This window comes from Xyrauchen texanus, chromosome 43 (assembly GCF_025860055.1).
Source record: "Xyrauchen texanus isolate HMW12.3.18 chromosome 43, RBS_HiC_50CHRs, whole genome shotgun sequence".
Classification (NCBI taxonomy): Eukaryota; Metazoa; Chordata; class Actinopteri; order Cypriniformes; family Catostomidae; genus Xyrauchen; species Xyrauchen texanus.
The window spans coordinates 12,188,902-12,204,876 of record NC_068318.1 but is presented as its reverse complement, the minus strand read 5'-3'; the positions used below and the strand labels follow the sequence as shown (position 1 = coordinate 12,204,876).

Genomic DNA, 15,975 nt, shown 5'->3' with positions numbered 1-15,975 from the left:
TAATTTTTGTAATGCTAATCCTTCAATGGAATGCAAGAAGCCTGATCGCAAATGGGCAGGATTTTAAGCAATTTATAAGGAGTAGAAGAGAAAAGCCAGATGTTATATGCATTCAGGAATCCTGGTTAAAGCCTAATTTGGACTTTATAATATATGGATATGTATCAGTTAGACAAGATAGGGAAAATGGTGGTGGAGGGGATGTATAACATTTATAAGACAAGGGATTCGCGATAGGGTGTTAGGTGTAGGAAAGGAGCAAGAATATGTAGTGGTAGAAACATGGGGTGAAAGGAAAAAATTGTAGTTATAAATTATTACAATCCGTGTAGGAAATTAGATATAAACAATTTTGAGGAAATAGAGGGCAAGACAATAATAATATTGTATGGTGTGGGGATTTCAATGCGCATAATGCATTGTGGGGTAGTGAGAAGATGGATAGTAATGGACAAGTAATTGAAGAGTTATTGGATGAGAAAAACTTAGTATGTTTAAATGATGGAAGTAAAACCAGGATAGAGGTTAGTACTGGGAAGGAATCTGTAATTGACCTCACACTGGTGTCCAGTCGTATGGCAGCGATATGTAATTGGAGTGTCTATAAGGATGGGACAATAGGAAGTGATCATTATCCAGTATTGTGTAAAATTAATATTTCATTATCTCAAAGTATAGAAGGAAGAGGAGGAAGATGGATATTTGAGAAGGCTAATTGGGAACATTTTCAGAAAGAAAGTGATAGATGTTTGAACCAGATTGAGTATAATGATGATATAGAGATACTGGAAAATAAAATAAAGAAAGGTATAATAACAGCTGCAATGGAGTCTATTCCAAAAAGTAAAGGTAAGGTAAAGAGGAAAATCGTACCATGGTGGGGTGAGGAATGTAAAGAAGCAGTCAGAAATAGGAACAAAGCATTTAAAATAATGAAAAGAACTCATAACTTTATGCACATGGTTCAATATAAATATGCTCAGGCAATAGTAAGGAAAACAATTAGACAGGCAAAAAGAACATATTGGAGGAAGTATTGTAGCTCAATTGGGAATACAACTCAGATTGGAGAGGTGTGGACAATGATTAAAAAGATGGGTGGTGAAAGGAGAGAATGGAGTTACCCAGTTTTGAGTAGTGGAAATAAAATTGCAGTGACAAATAAGGAAAAGGCTGAAATGTTAGCAAATACATTTGTCAATGTGCACAGCTCTAATAATTTATCGGAAGAAGGGAAGAGAGGCAGAGAGAAGACTAAATCTGAAAATGTAGAGGTACTTATGAAGATGGGGAAAGTGGAGGATGAACAAAATGTACTATTTAACATGGGAGAATTAAAGAGAGCAATGGCCAAAACTGGGAAGACTGCACCAGGAAAAGATGACATTTGTTATAGCATGTTGAAACAGTTAAGTGAGGAGGGGAAGAATAAGTTGTTGATGCTGTACAATAAAGTGTGGGAGGAAGGGAAACTACCAAAGAGCTGGAAGGAGGCAATTATTGTGCCGATAAGAAAACCTGCATGGGAAAGAAGCTAGTAAACCCACAAGTTATAGACCTATTGCTCTGACATCTCATGTCAGTAAATTAATGGAAAGAATGATAAATGAGAGGTTAATGTATATTATGGAAAAAAGAGGTATGGAGGTTGAATGTCAAAGTGGGTTTAGAAGAGGAAGGAATACTATGGATGCGGTATTGTGTTTGGAAGATAACATAAGAAAATCACAAGTAAATAAAGAGACAGTAGTGGCAGTATTTTTCGATGTAGAAAAAGCATATGATATGCTATGGAGAGAGGGACTAATGATTAAATTGTATAATATGGGAATTAGAGGAAATTTTCTTAACTGGATAAAGGATTTCCTGGAAGGAAGAACAATTCAGGTTAAAATAGGGGCAGACTTATCAAGTGAACATGTTATAGAAAACGGAACTCCTCAGGGGAGTGTTGTAAGTCCCACATTATTTTCAGTAATGATTAATGACATATATGTGAATATACCAATAGGTATGGGAAGATCACTTTTTGCGGATGATGGGGCAATATGGAAAAAAGGAAGAAATACAGAACATGTAGTTAAAAAAATACAAGAAGGGATACAGCAGGTGGAGAAGTGGGGAATAAAGTGGGGTGTTAAATTTTCTATAGAGAAAACTAAAGTGATGTTTTTTACAGGGAAGAAAATCAAGGAAAATATTAATATAAAACTATATGGAAGTAATTTAGAGAGAGTTAAAACATTCCGTTTTTTAGGAGTACACTTTGACACAAGGTTAACTTGGGTAGAACATATTAGAAATGTAGAAGACAAATGTAAAAAAGTAATAAATTTAATGAGATGTTTAACAGGTCTAGAATGGGGAACAGAGTATAAATCACTGAAATATATATATGTAAATCTAATAAGATCAAGGATGGATTATGGAAGTGTGGCATATGGATCAGCAGCCAAATCTGTACTTAGGAGGCTTGATGTAATGCAGGCTAAAGCACTGAGATTATGTCTAGGGGCAGTTAAAACATCACCAGTGTGTGCTCTACAGGTGGAAGCGGGAGAAATGCCACTGTACATCCGACGTAAACAATTGCTTGTAAATTATTGGGTAAATCTAAAAGGGCATGGAGATAGTCATCCAACTAAAATGATATTACAAGATAATTGGGAAAGGGAGAGAGCACAAAAGTTCAGTTTTGGGTGGGTCGGAGATGAGGCGGCTAGAGAATTGGGAGTGTATGAAAAGGAATTCTGCCCAACTATAATATGGCCTGATACACCGGTATGGAAGCTAGAAACCATGGAAGTTGAACAGTAAGTAATAGTACAGATCTGGTAGCGGAATTTTATAGAAATATAGATTTCAAATATAAAGAGTATATTCAGATTTATACAGACGGATCAAAGGATCCAGAAACAGGAAAGACTGGAGCTGCAGTTTACATTTTCAACCAAAGAGGTGAGATAAGCAGACGAACCACAAATGATCTGAGTGTGTATGCAGTTGAATTATACGCTATTAAGATGGCACTAGAATGGATTGAGGAAAACAAAATTAAAAAAGCTTTAATTGGAAGTGATTCAGTGTCAGCTTTATACAGTCTCATGACTGGTATATCTAATAGTCATCAGGATTTACTGTATTCAGTATTGATAATATACACAAGAATAAGGGGAAATGTTATGAGATTCAATTGACTTGGATTCCTGCTCATATCGGCATTGTGGGTAATGAGAGAGTGGACAAGTTAGCCAAACAAGCTGTTAAAAAGAGAATATTGAAGAAAATATTAAGTTGTCAAAGTCTGAAGGAAAGAGTATAATATGGAAAGAAGCCATTAGAGAATGGCAACATCAGTGGGATATGGAAACTAAAGGGAGACATTTATATGCTATTCAAAGTAAAGTTGGGGCTGTGAAGAATAGGGAGGGAATAGAAAAGAAGAAGTAGTTATGACCAGATTAAGGATAGGTCACAGTAATTTGAATAGCACACTACACATTATAGGGAAGCACCCAACTGGTTTTTGTGGTTGTTGTCAGGTTGCAGAAACTATAGAGCATGTGTTGTTGAGTTGCAGACAATATAAAGAACAGAGGAAAAATATGATGGAAGAGTTAGGAAAAATTGGAGCAATAGGGACAGGAATGAAGGAAATACTGGAAAGTGGGGAGAATGAACAAAGCAGAGGAAATATTTTATTATTTTTATCAAGAACAGGACTGATGAGAAGAATATGATGTAACTGGACATGACAGGAAATAAAGCCGGAAGATGGCGGTAGTGCAACGCTAATGGATGCAAGCTGCCGATAAACCCTAAAGAAGAAGAAGAAGGAAGTAGAGTATTCATCTCACATTGGACTTTTTATGTAAACTACTACAACTCTGTAAGACATTAAAAGTCCGCTAATACTTTTACTGATTGTCAAAACCTTTTTTTATTTCGTCTCACTTTTTAATTAATATGTGTTTTATTTGGACATTAATAGCATATCTGGTATGACGTGAATTTTCAGAAATAAAACTGACAGTAATCTTTGTCTATCAGCGAATAATGAAAATGCCAGGTGAATGGCATTTTCTCTTTTTTGTTGTTGCAACCCCATGACAAAAAATGTAGTGGATTATCGAGATTAAAATCACGGGATATATTCAAAAGTGGCTCTATGAAGATTGCTGCAAGCTATGCTAAAACTCCCCTCTGGCACTGTTTAGAGATCAAAGAATTTTGGCCAATCAGAAGAGCTAGTTTGGGCGCCTATTTTCTTTTTTATTTTTTTTATTAATGCTCGAACAACAATAACATAAGAACATTGCCAAGGGAATACATACAAATACACAAACGCAAAATAAAACGATGCATAATTGACACACACATCAACAAATTGAGAAAAGTTCTAATTTAATAAATAAATAAAGTTATATAAAAATTATAACCAAAACATAAGTTGCTAAAAGACATGACAAAGACACAGACTCTACAGTTGTATTAATACAATAACATACAGACATGAATACACCAGGAAAGCTTCTAAATACAAGGATTTCCTTGAAATATATCTTCATAATATTTAAGGAATCTTAGGGGTTTTTGTTCTTTATATAATAAAGAGATTTAAGAAGTGAGGTTAATTCAATTTCAAAGTGGGGATAGGATGGAATACCGTTTGCATATTTTTGCTTATGAATGAAGTATTTGCCATATAAAAAAAATTTGCAATATACTCCAGGGGTCTATTTTTATTATCATTATAATAAAAAATAATGTCTTTTAAACTGAAAGAGTGTGTAACATTGGCAGAATCAAATATGTGAGAACCTAGGTCAGACCGAAATTGTTTGGAAATAGGGACACCAAAAAACAAATGTACAAATGTCTCCTCTGCTTGTTTACAACAAGAACATGAGCTCTCAATGTCCAAATATTTAGAAATGTTAGAATTGACGGGGTATATTTTATTTATTTCCTTTGCCTTATTGGAAATACAGTATTTTCTAGGTAAAAGCTGGGCCATTTTCCAATCAATACATTTTCTTTTTAAATTGAAATATTATGAAATATATTTGCCGTACATGCCTATTGGTACTCTTCTTATCTGAAACCATTTATTCCTTATATTCTCTTCTGCTTTATCTTTTAGAACAATGACAGAACAGGCTGGGTCTTCGCAGGTGAGTATCAAATCATAAGTATGCAGCTAATGTTCTGTAAGATTACCCTTATGAGAATTTACCATGGGTATCATGTTTTTATTTTTTGTATTTTTATTTATTTGGTGGATAGTAATCTTTATAGGAGTACCATAGTAAAGTAAAGGGATGTCAGAGTTTGCACGTGATTTAGTGGGAAACAGCAGGGCACATGGGAGTGAGATCACTTACTATTCTTAGACTAAATATTGATTTTATATTATATGGAACACCTATTTGCAGTGACGTTGAAAACGTGCTTTATATGCTTTATAAAATGTTAATTAATCCGCTCTGTGACTCACTGCAGCTTCCAATCTCAGGACTGCTTCCCTATGGGAGTACTAATTACTGGACAATTGCCTACTTTAGTGCAAACTCTGACATCCCTTTACTTTACTATCGTATTCATATAAAAATTACTATCCACCAAAAAATTTAATAAAAATATGGTACCCATGTTAAATTTTTCTGATTGGCCAAAATGGTCTGATCTCTTAACAGTGCCTGCCACTGCCTCTACAGATGCAGAAATAACTTTTGCTCCACATTTTAGATAAGGGAGAGCACAGGAAGCTTGTCATTTGCAAGCGAAAAACTGTGTTTGAGACTCGTAGCAGCAGATTCAAGCAGTTTTGTACTTGTGTTTATGCTAGAAAAATATCCAAGAAAAATATTCTACAAGTGTGCAACTCTCATTGGATGAATTCATATACTGATTTGCGGATGAGCAAAATTTGTCTGTGACTTTTTTGATGCGGGTGTGTGAATGTGTTTTGCACCATATTCACTGCAGCAACTGTAGCAAAAATGTGAGCGCATGATTTTCTTAATTTGTGATTCGTAGAAAAGGATTTGAGGTGTAACTGTTGCATTGTGTTGGTGGGAGAGAAAAAAATCTACAAGTTTGCAACTCTTAAAAGTTTAAAAAAATGTCTCTGTGACTTCAAATTTACTGATACACATGTGTCTAATCTCTACAACTACAAATTCCACTGTCACACGCGCTCAGTTGTTTTGCTCCAAAAATACTTTCATAGTTTTCTGTATTTCAGTTAGGAGGATATTTGGATATAAATTGCCCTTGGAAAATATTTGGGATAGGGATTCATATTTAAATGGGTTTAAAGAGGACCAAAACAATTGATAGATACAATACACTGATTAAAGAAACAGTTCACCCAAAAATGAAAATTCTTTCATTATTTACTCAAACTCATGCCATCCCAGATGTGTATGACTTTCTTCCTCTGTTGGACATGGATGAAGATTTTTAGAAGAATATCCCATCTCTCTTGGTCCATTCAATGCAAGAGAATGGTGACCACAACTTTGAATCTCCAAAAAAGCACATAAAACAGCATAAAAGTAATCTGTATGACTTCAGTTGTTTAATCCATGTCTTCAGAAGCTTTATGATATGTGTGTGTGAGAAACAGATCAATATTTAATAATTAATGTTTTACAAATATAAGACATATTTTAAGTGAAATTTAAGGAACATATTATATAGGCGTGTCATGACCCCTTTAGAATGACAACAAGTGCCCAACACACATGGAATCTCAAACCCTGTTTACACGTGCTATTAAGATGTGTTTTGGGTGATCCTATCACCTGTGGTCTGCGCTAAAAAACGCATACCACATTGAGATGTAAACGCTAATCTGTCTTTATGTGTCCCAGACAGCAGCGAAGCACCACCCTTCATCTGTCAATCATCCGCTGCACTAAAAAAAAGTTTAAACTTAGCGATACCGAGCGGCATTAAAAGGAAATAACCGTCTAATAACATTTTAAAAAGCGGATACAACATAATTCCCAGTACATAATTCCTCTACCACCAGATTTTATATTATGAAATGTTTAAAAAATATTAATAAAAATGGTGTACATTAATATATACTTATCCTAATTATGTTTAATATTTACGAAATAAGTGATTCATAACAAATTATAAATCTTTACAATATGGGCCAGACACATGGTTAATATCTTTCACCTTTTTGTTGTAGAGGACCTTTACCACGGGGTTGACTTAAATTGAGTCATGTGAACTTGATGGTTGATCCAGGGTGGCGGCCAACGAAAACAGAGCCGTGACAGCCAATTAGAATGAAAGCTACACACTCGACGTAACAAAGGACCAATGGAAACTCCCGAATTATGAAACGGGCGTGACCAACGGGCGTGTTCGTCACGCAACTCACACTCCACTGAAGAGGCGTGAGGACATGAGGCTAACGCATGACGATAAAAAAGTAAGATTAACTTAAGGACAGAAATACGGTAATAAATCTATCCGTTGGGAAATACTAAAAGTATGACGCACTGTTCAAGATATCAGAGTTATTTTAGTTGATTTATTTACAGTTCGCGCGAGGTTGCTTGTCTGCGTTGCTCACTGCGTGGCTAGCTAGATCTGTTATTGCACTTGCTCGTAAATGTCAAATTATCTGTTTATCCAGTAAAAGATTATTATAGTTGATCATAATATGCAATGAAAATACCAAAACGTTATTAGAACTTGTTTACTCTCGTGCATTTCATCTTTCCATTAAAACATACAAAACAGTCGCTAACTATATTGCAAGATAAAAGCTCGTGCATGTCAGTTTGACATTGGGTTGCACTTGTTATCTGAGTACTACTACCACATGGGAACTCGTTTGTATAGTAAAGCGTTGCTATTTAGCTAATTCGAGGGGTTTAAAACTATAAGCAGCACTTCCGAACGTCAAATCTAGATATCAGATTGCGCAATAGTTGGTTCTAGAAATAAAGATGTTCTCCTCCGTCCAGCATCGCCATGTTTGCAGCATAGGTGCCAGAGCTGTTCGCCTGCAAAACTTCAGCACTTATAAACAAAGTAATGTCACTGGTAAAATTAACAACAAATCGTGGACTTTCTCTTGGATGGGGCAGCGAGTGGGCCTGCTGCTGTCATGGCTCCAGAAAGCAGGAAAAGAAACAAACAAACTAGCTTCTGACAAGAAGAAGGAGGGACTGCTGTCTATATTTGCCAACCACTGTAGTTTTGTGACCGGTCAGAGGTTGAGAAGGGCTTTTCAGATTGGGGAGTTGTATTCAAACCTGTACTCCGAGAGAACCAGGTGGACACTCGTAGGCAGCATATGGCGGCGGCTGCAGAGCAAACATGCCCCCACTGGAAAACTCATAGCGGCACTGGCTGGAGTCTTCATGTGGGAGGATGAGAAGATCCAAGATGATGAGCTGAGGAGGTATATCCCTGGGTTTTGTCCATTGTGTTTTAATTTAATTAATTGTTTATGCATTGTTGCAGTTAAACAAATCATTACAATTAAAGGAATAGGTCAACCCAATGAAAATGAATATTCTCTCATCACTTATTCACCCTTATGCCATCCCAGATATGTATGACTTTCACTCAAATGAAGATTTCTTTAGGAGAGCTTATCAGCTCTTTTGGTCCATACTATACGAGTGAATGGGTGCCAAAATCCCTAAAACTCCAGTGCTTAAATCAATGTCTCCAGAAGCGATTGATTTGATTGGGTTCACTCTAAGCAAGGAGAGTCTGCTTTTAGCTATTATGCCAGCCGCAGCTGGAACCAGCTTCCAGAAGAGATCAGATGTGCTCCTACAGTAGTCACATTCAAATCCAGACTCAAAACACATCTGTTTAGCTGTGCATTTACTGAATGAGCACTGTGTGTCCGACTGTTTGTACTGTATTTTATTTTATTCTAAACTTTCAATTATTTTTGTTTTTTTTTATTCTTATTTTAATCTCTTCTATGTAAAGCACTTTGAATTACCATTGGGTATGACATGTGCTATTTAAATAAACTTGCCTTGCCTTGCCTTGGTGTGGGTGAGAAACTGTCCATATTTAAGTTATTTTTACTATAAATTCTTCCTACTCAGTCAATCTCCACTTTAACTTTCACATTCTTCTTGTGGTTTGGTGATTTACATTCTTCATGCATATTGCCCCTACTGGGCAGGGAGAATGATTTCAAGCCGATATAGACTTAAATATTGACTTGTTTCACTCCCACACCTATCATATCACTTCAGAAAATATGGATTTAACCACTGGAGTAATATGGATTACTTTTATATTGCCTTTATGTAATTTTTGGAGTGTCAAAATTTTGGCAACCATTCCCATGTATGTAGTTGAGATATTCTTCTAAAAATCTTAATTTGTGTTCTGCAGAAGATAGTCAAACACATCTCGAATGGCACGAGGGTCTGTAAATGATGAGAGAATTAAAATTTTGGGGGGAACTATCCCTTTAAGCACATTTCCTCTAAAATTCACCATTAGGTGTGCATGGGAGCTGCAAGCATTGGAAGCTGTGAGAAACCATAATGGAACCTCAAAAACAGCTGTGGTTGTGGATCCAGTATGGGAGATGGTCATGGAAAAGAAAAACTTCAGAGTGTGGAGGAGACCAATCCAGGGTAGCCATCTGTTTGAGTACAGAGGTATGTATTTAACTCATAGATTTACTGTACTTCTCAATGACATGTTCCTTTTTTATTTTCTTTTTTTACTTTGTCAAACTTTTTGAAGTCAACATGGAATCAAAATGCACGTTCCTAATCATATTGTGCACGATTCATCTGTGCATGTTATTAAAAAAAAATTAAAAAAAAGTTTGTATTTGGAATCTCTTACTCTGTAACAACTTTCTTTTTCATCTGACATCACCAAGCCCTTTTTTTCAACACCTTTCCACTTGAAACTCCTTTCTCCGTTCTGGTATGTATAGATCACTTTTCAGGATCCAATCACCCAGTTTCAGTCAAAAATGCAGATTATAATACAAATCAGATTAAAGGAGTAGTTCACCATAAAATGAAAATTCTCTCGTCATTTTCTCACCCTCGTGCCATCCCACACTTGTATGACTTAGAAGAATATCTCCGCTATGCACGTCCATACAATACAAGTGAATGGTGACCAAAACTTGAAAGCTTCAAAAATCACAAAGGCAATAATAAAATAATCCATTCGACTTCAGTGGTTAAATCAAGTTTCTTGAAGCGATCTAATTGATTTTGGGTAAGAACCAACCACTATTTCACTATAAATCTTGACATCAGCCGTCTCCATGGTGATCATGATTTTAAGCTTGATTGCTCTTCCAAGCACCATCTAGTGCTCTGCGCATATGTCAAGCACTTGGAAGTGTAATCATGACTGCTTAGAGACTGCAATGACAAGATGTACAGTGAAAAAGGAGTTATGTTTTGGTCAGTTCTCACCCAAAACTGATTGGATCACTTCAGAAGACATTGATTTACTGTATAGATTACTTTTATGCTGCCTTTATGTGGATTTTGGAGCTTTCAAGTGTTTGGTCACCATTCACTTGCGTTGCATGGACCTACAGAGCTGAAATATTCTTTTTAAAATCTTTTTTTGTGTTCTGCAGAAGAAAGTCATCCACATCTGGGATGGCATGAGGATTAGTGAATGATGAGAATATAATGAATAGAAGTACTCGCCTCTAAGGAACCAAAATGGGTTGCAAACGACATTTCATGTTGACTTTGTACACTAGGTAACTGTGTCCATTTTTAAAAAGTTTGACATATTTACATGACTGACCCTTTTTATTTTTTACAGTGTTTGGTTCATACACAGATGTCACCCCCCGGCAATTCTTCAACGTTCAGGTACAAAAATATTTAATATGAAGCATGTTATCCTAAACTGCTTTAGTTTTACTTCATTATTCCGGCAAGACAAAGTAAAGCAAATTGTAAGTTTGTCGTGGGTGATCGTGTAATCAAGATTTACTTTCAGACATCACCTGCATATGTATGTGCCTGGTATCTGTTCTTGTTGCTTGAATGTTAGGTTTAGACCCTCTCTCATATATCTCCCTTTACTCCAGTTGGACACGGAGTACAGGAAGAAGTGGGATGCGCTGGTTATCAAATTGGAAGTAGTGGACAGGGATGCCAACACGGGCACCGAGATCATACATTGGGCAACACATTTTCCAGTAAGCTGTGAATCATGTTTCCTGCTGTGTACTGTCATGAAGAAGAATCCCTGAGATTTTTGCAATGGGCAGTGGATTGGGTCTTAGTTGAATTAACTGTAGTGTAATCTAGTAGAAGATTTAAAAGCCTTTCTTAAGATTAATCTACTTTCTGTCATGTTTCATCAATCCTTCTTGCTGGATTCATTTGTGCTGTCCAAGTGTATAAGCATTCTTTGATAAAGACATTGCTTGAGTGATTCAGACTTAAATATGTATGCAAATAAATAGCAAATAACATGTAATAACTTGATTAACTTTCCTGTGCAGTATCCTATGTACTCCAGAGACTACGTCTACGTGCGCCGTTATCACGTTGATATGGAGAACAACTTGATGATCTTAGTCTCCAGGTCGGTGGTGGTATTCTTGCAATCTCATGTGAGAGTTTTGGGCCAGTTGAGGAAACAGTCAATTAGGCTACATTGTGTTGTGTATTTTTATCGATTTGGTATTAAATGCTTGATGTGTTTCTCTTACATTCTTGCCTTCTTTCTCTACTCAGAGCTGTTAAACACCCCAGTATCCCAGAGACCCAGGAATATGTCAGAGTTCATTCCTACCAGTCTAAGATGGTCATCCGCCCACATTTATCATTTGATGAGGTGAGAATAGGATGGTCTGTGTGTCAGTCTGTCTACTCTTGGTCATGGTGTGTGCAAAGTCTTAATCTAGTTATCATGTCTTAACAGAATGGCTTTGACTACCTGCTGACTTACAGTGATGACCCTCAGACAGCCTTTCCTCGCTACTGCGTCAGCTGGATGGTATCGAGTGGTGAGCCATCTTTTATTTGCTCTCACACATTATTCTGTAATTTGCATTTCTATCTGGACCTTGAATGTATTTCCTGTCCAGACAGTAAATTTATTTCCCTAGTCTTTTTTTTTTTTTTTTCATATTTAATTTTTAGTCATTTACTCACCCTCATGTCATCTCAGATGTGTTTGACTTTCTTTCGCTTGCTAAACTTAAATTGAACATTTTCAGAAGAATATTTCAGCTCTTTAGGTCAATACAATGCAAGTGAATGGGTGCCAAAATTTTGAAGCTCCAAAATCCACATAAGGGCCAAAAAAAAATTAATACTATAAATTCTCCTTGCTCAGTCAATTTTCACTTTACTTTCTCTTTCTCATCCTCCTTCTGTTTTTAGTGATACATATCCTTCTTGCATATCACCCCCTACTGGGTAGGGAGGAGAATTATGACAAAAAAGGACTTGATTTGTTTCTCACCCACACCTATCATATCGTGTCTGAGCACATGGATTAAACCACTGGAGTCATATGGATTAATTTTATGCTGCCTTTATGTGGACTTTGGAGTATATAATTTTTTGACACCCATTCACTTGCATTGTGAGGACCTACAGAGCTGAGATATTCTGCTAAATATCTGCATTGCATTGTGATTAGCCCAATGAATAGTAGTAGAATCACAGTATGGATTTTCAAAGATGAATTTGCTGCCATCATTAAAGCTGTTCTTCAAATCTGCTCTTTCAGCAACTGGTGTTTCTTATCACCTGTTTACTTTGCTTTTACCGTAAGTCATACAACTTCCTCTCTGTCCCACAGGCATGCCAGACTTCCTGGAGAAGCTTCACACAGCTGCTCTCAGAGCTAAAAACATGGACGTAGGTGTTCAGGACTACGTCAGCATCGTCAAACCTACCCAGTCAACCCAAGAACGGCTAGGAGATGACAACACTCACACCAGAGGCCCAAGTCAGATTTACGCCTGAGCGTGTGGCCACAAGGAATACTGGAGTGCTTGAAGTAATGTGTTAACATGAACCTAATCCATGTGTGCATTGACAGAGACCACAAATACATTTTTAACTATTATCTCCCTAAAACAATTAATGGACTGTGCTGGATATCTCAGCTGTTTGTTGTGATGACTCCAAAATAATTTTTGACCATTTGATCACGCCTGCATTAAATGTCATACTGAGTGTTTACAGTTGTGCTGTTTAGTTGCTTCCGCTCTCTGTGGGGTTCATCTAAGTCAAACAGCTGAGATGAGATGAAGTTACACTGATAACAGTTGATGCTCCTTACAAAGCAGTATTTTGCTCCACATTTCTTTATCATCAGAATCAAGCATGATATTGAGCTACTAAATAAACCGAGACGTTAGGAAAAAACATTAACCGGCCCCTCCAGCTTGAATTTCAGGAAGTTGCTTGTGTACAAAGCCATGTTTTTTTTTCGTTGTGGTTCTCCTTTGTGACATTCTGCCCTCGGCAGCACCAGACTTGATCACTGTTGCCCTCATTTGCGTTGCATTATGTGTGTGAATGTTCACTGACAGTAAAACCCAAACAGCCTTCACAGGATAACTGATACCCCCTCTGGAGACAAAAGAGATGTGTCTTATACCAACCACAACATCCTCACAAATAGGCTCGGCTTCCTGCTATGCTGTAGAGGACTGTTTGAAATCTCAATAAACAACTTTTCTGCTCTGAACTCTAGCAACTGTCTGCAAAACCTTCACATTTTGAGGGTCAGCGATGCCAACGGACTCAACAATGTAGTGAATGTGAAAGGTGCAGTTTTGCCAGAATACAAATTCGCTTCAGGACATTTTTTTTGTGCAAGTGCAAAAAGGTTTTTGGGGGGTTTGTGTGTCTGGGAATCCACTGTAATGCATGTGTGTTTGATCTATGTTATACACATTTATACTTTTAAAAAAAAAGTAAGAAAAAAAACTTGTTGAATAGTGAAGTGGTTCAGTCATACAAATTAATTTGCTTATAATGCAGATTATGCATCATTTGAATCTTCTTTACATTTTGACTTTTTACATTTTGCAGACATCAAATTTCTTATGCAGTTTTACTCTCCGTCCCATTGTTTGACCCTTTTTCACACTGATGTCTGTCATAACACGCCAGTGAAATTACAGTTATGATGACAGCATTTTGAATCAAGGTTTTGTAAATCATCTGTGGCCATTCAAAGATATTATTGTATTATTTTTTTCGTCGTCTTATGTCTGCTGAAGAGCATTTAAAATTAAGAGTGTTGCTTTAGTCTATTGAATACCAAGGTCAGATTTTTTTTTCTTGTATAATTATTTTATAACATCCTCATGTCCTTTGTGTAAATGAGGTAAATGCTTAAAAATGCATGACCCTTTTCTTGCAAAATGCAGCACAGGAAATGCATGTATAATACATAATATTAGAGCTGTTCAGTTTATCAATGAATATTGCAGTTGAATAGGAATAAGTTGGAGAGGAATTATGAGTTGCACTTACAAATGGTCCCAAGTAGACTTCAATCAGGTGACTCGATATGACACCGATTGTTCATTATTAGGAGCCACAATCATGCCTGAATTATCCATATTCCCAACCATTCACATTTTCAATATCTGCTCTTTACCAAAGGCATAGGTAAGCATCACATTCATCCTTAATGTCCTTTATGTGAAATCATATTTTACCCCCTTGTTTTCATTATAATATTCTAATTTATTTAATTTGTGTGAAAATCCCATTGTCACTACTCCTTTGGGTTTTGTAATGTTCAGACATTGGCCTAAAATTTAGTTTTTGTATGTTCAGAATGTAGATAACACTGCCCTGTTTACGTCCCAATTCCTTTAAGTATAAGAAAATGACAGCAAAAATACTCTTTTGTAACAATTTCTGTTGTTTTATCAGTTGTTAATGATTTCAGTGGCATTTAGTGTTTTTCTGAATTTTGTTGGCTGTTTAAAAAACCAGTTGTTCACAATGATCAGTCAAAAGGTCTTTTTGTTAATAATTTCTACAAATCTTTCAGTTTGTTAAAACAAAAAAAGGTTTTCAGAAAAGCACTTACACTGAAAGTCTATGGGGCATGTGCTTGTTGAGTTGCTTGAGGTGAAATTATTTTCTTTGGTAATAGAGCTTAACTCGCTCTTTAACTTGGTATAAATGCAGTTGCAAATACAAATTACCAAACTTCCTGTTGCAGAAATTGTTTCCAGTGTCATATTTATCTTAGTTCTATATCTCCGTAAAGGGTTTTAATAGGGGCAATTTAATTTTGCATGCATATTAAAGAGCCAATACAATGTTTTCCCATATGCAAAATTTAACAGTATTAGATTATTCCCAGGGGTGTGACTTGACTGTTTTATGGCATGAGGTCATTTAATGCATTCTAGTTGATGTTCATATAAATGACATACTGAAATCTGAGATATTTCCACATATTCATAAGATTACAGCTCTGTGGTGATTGAGAGTACTCCGCTTTTGAATTGAAAGTATCCGATGCCATAACAAAACATGACTCAGTTGAATGCATTCTATAGCATTTTTTACTTTTTCTACTATCTAAAGTGTTCTACTATAATTTCAATTGAATTAAAGTTGGATTAGTTTATGAATGAATAAGTAGTATGGGTAAAATCAGGAGCATGGCAATTTCATTTCTGTTCTAATGTGAAAATAAGCATTGTAATTAATTCATTGGTAACAATAAATAATTTAAAGTAATTTCCCTCTTAAAAGAGTCTTTTTTTCAACTTGATGGAAAAACAAAATGTGTAGGGGTAGTCTCTATAAATAACTGTGCTCTGTGAAACTAAGGCTGATGACTTACTAATACATATGATTACATATGCGAACAAACCCTCACTCCTAAGTGTTAAGTGTGCAACTCATTCTACATGTTTGCACCATGGATGTGAATTATACCTCAAATCATTTGACTTGTAAGTAGAGGTGTGCTGCT

At 36.1% G+C, this 15,975-nt stretch overlaps 2 protein-coding genes across 2 annotated transcripts in view; one reads left to right on the top strand and one right to left on the bottom strand.

The window, feature by feature from the left end:
* LOC127636083 (serine/threonine-protein phosphatase 2A 55 kDa regulatory subunit B alpha isoform) overlaps window positions 1-15,975 on the bottom strand; it is a 1,105,001-nt gene that overhangs the window by 988,198 nt on the left and 100,828 nt on the right. The gene's annotated exons all lie outside the window — the stretch shown is intronic.
* Window positions 7,378-15,737, top strand: LOC127636086 (stAR-related lipid transfer protein 7, mitochondrial-like). Its single transcript, XM_052116473.1, has 8 exons — window positions 7,378-8,434; window positions 9,508-9,668; window positions 10,816-10,865; window positions 11,087-11,197; window positions 11,507-11,589; window positions 11,742-11,841; window positions 11,929-12,013; window positions 12,817-15,737. Exons 1-8 carry the CDS (start codon window positions 7,977-7,979, stop codon window positions 12,981-12,983), a joined length of 1,215 nt encoding a protein of 404 aa, XP_051972433.1. The 5' UTR covers window positions 7,378-7,976; the 3' UTR covers window positions 12,984-15,737.

What these genes read in the sequence shown, in the direction of transcription:
- LOC127636086 (XM_052116473.1), top strand. Translation starts at nt 7,977, where the DNA reads ATGTTCTCCTCCGTCCAGCATCGCCATGTTTGCAGCATAGGTGCCAGA. An exon ending in GGCAATTCTTCAACGTTCAG is followed by an intron (nt 10,866 to 11,086) that starts GTACAAAAATAT and finishes CCTTTACTCCAG; the next exon opens with TTGGACACGGAGTACAGGAA. An exon ending in ATTGGGCAACACATTTTCCA is followed by an intron (nt 11,198 to 11,506) that starts GTAAGCTGTGAA and finishes TTTCCTGTGCAG; the next exon opens with TATCCTATGTACTCCAGAGA.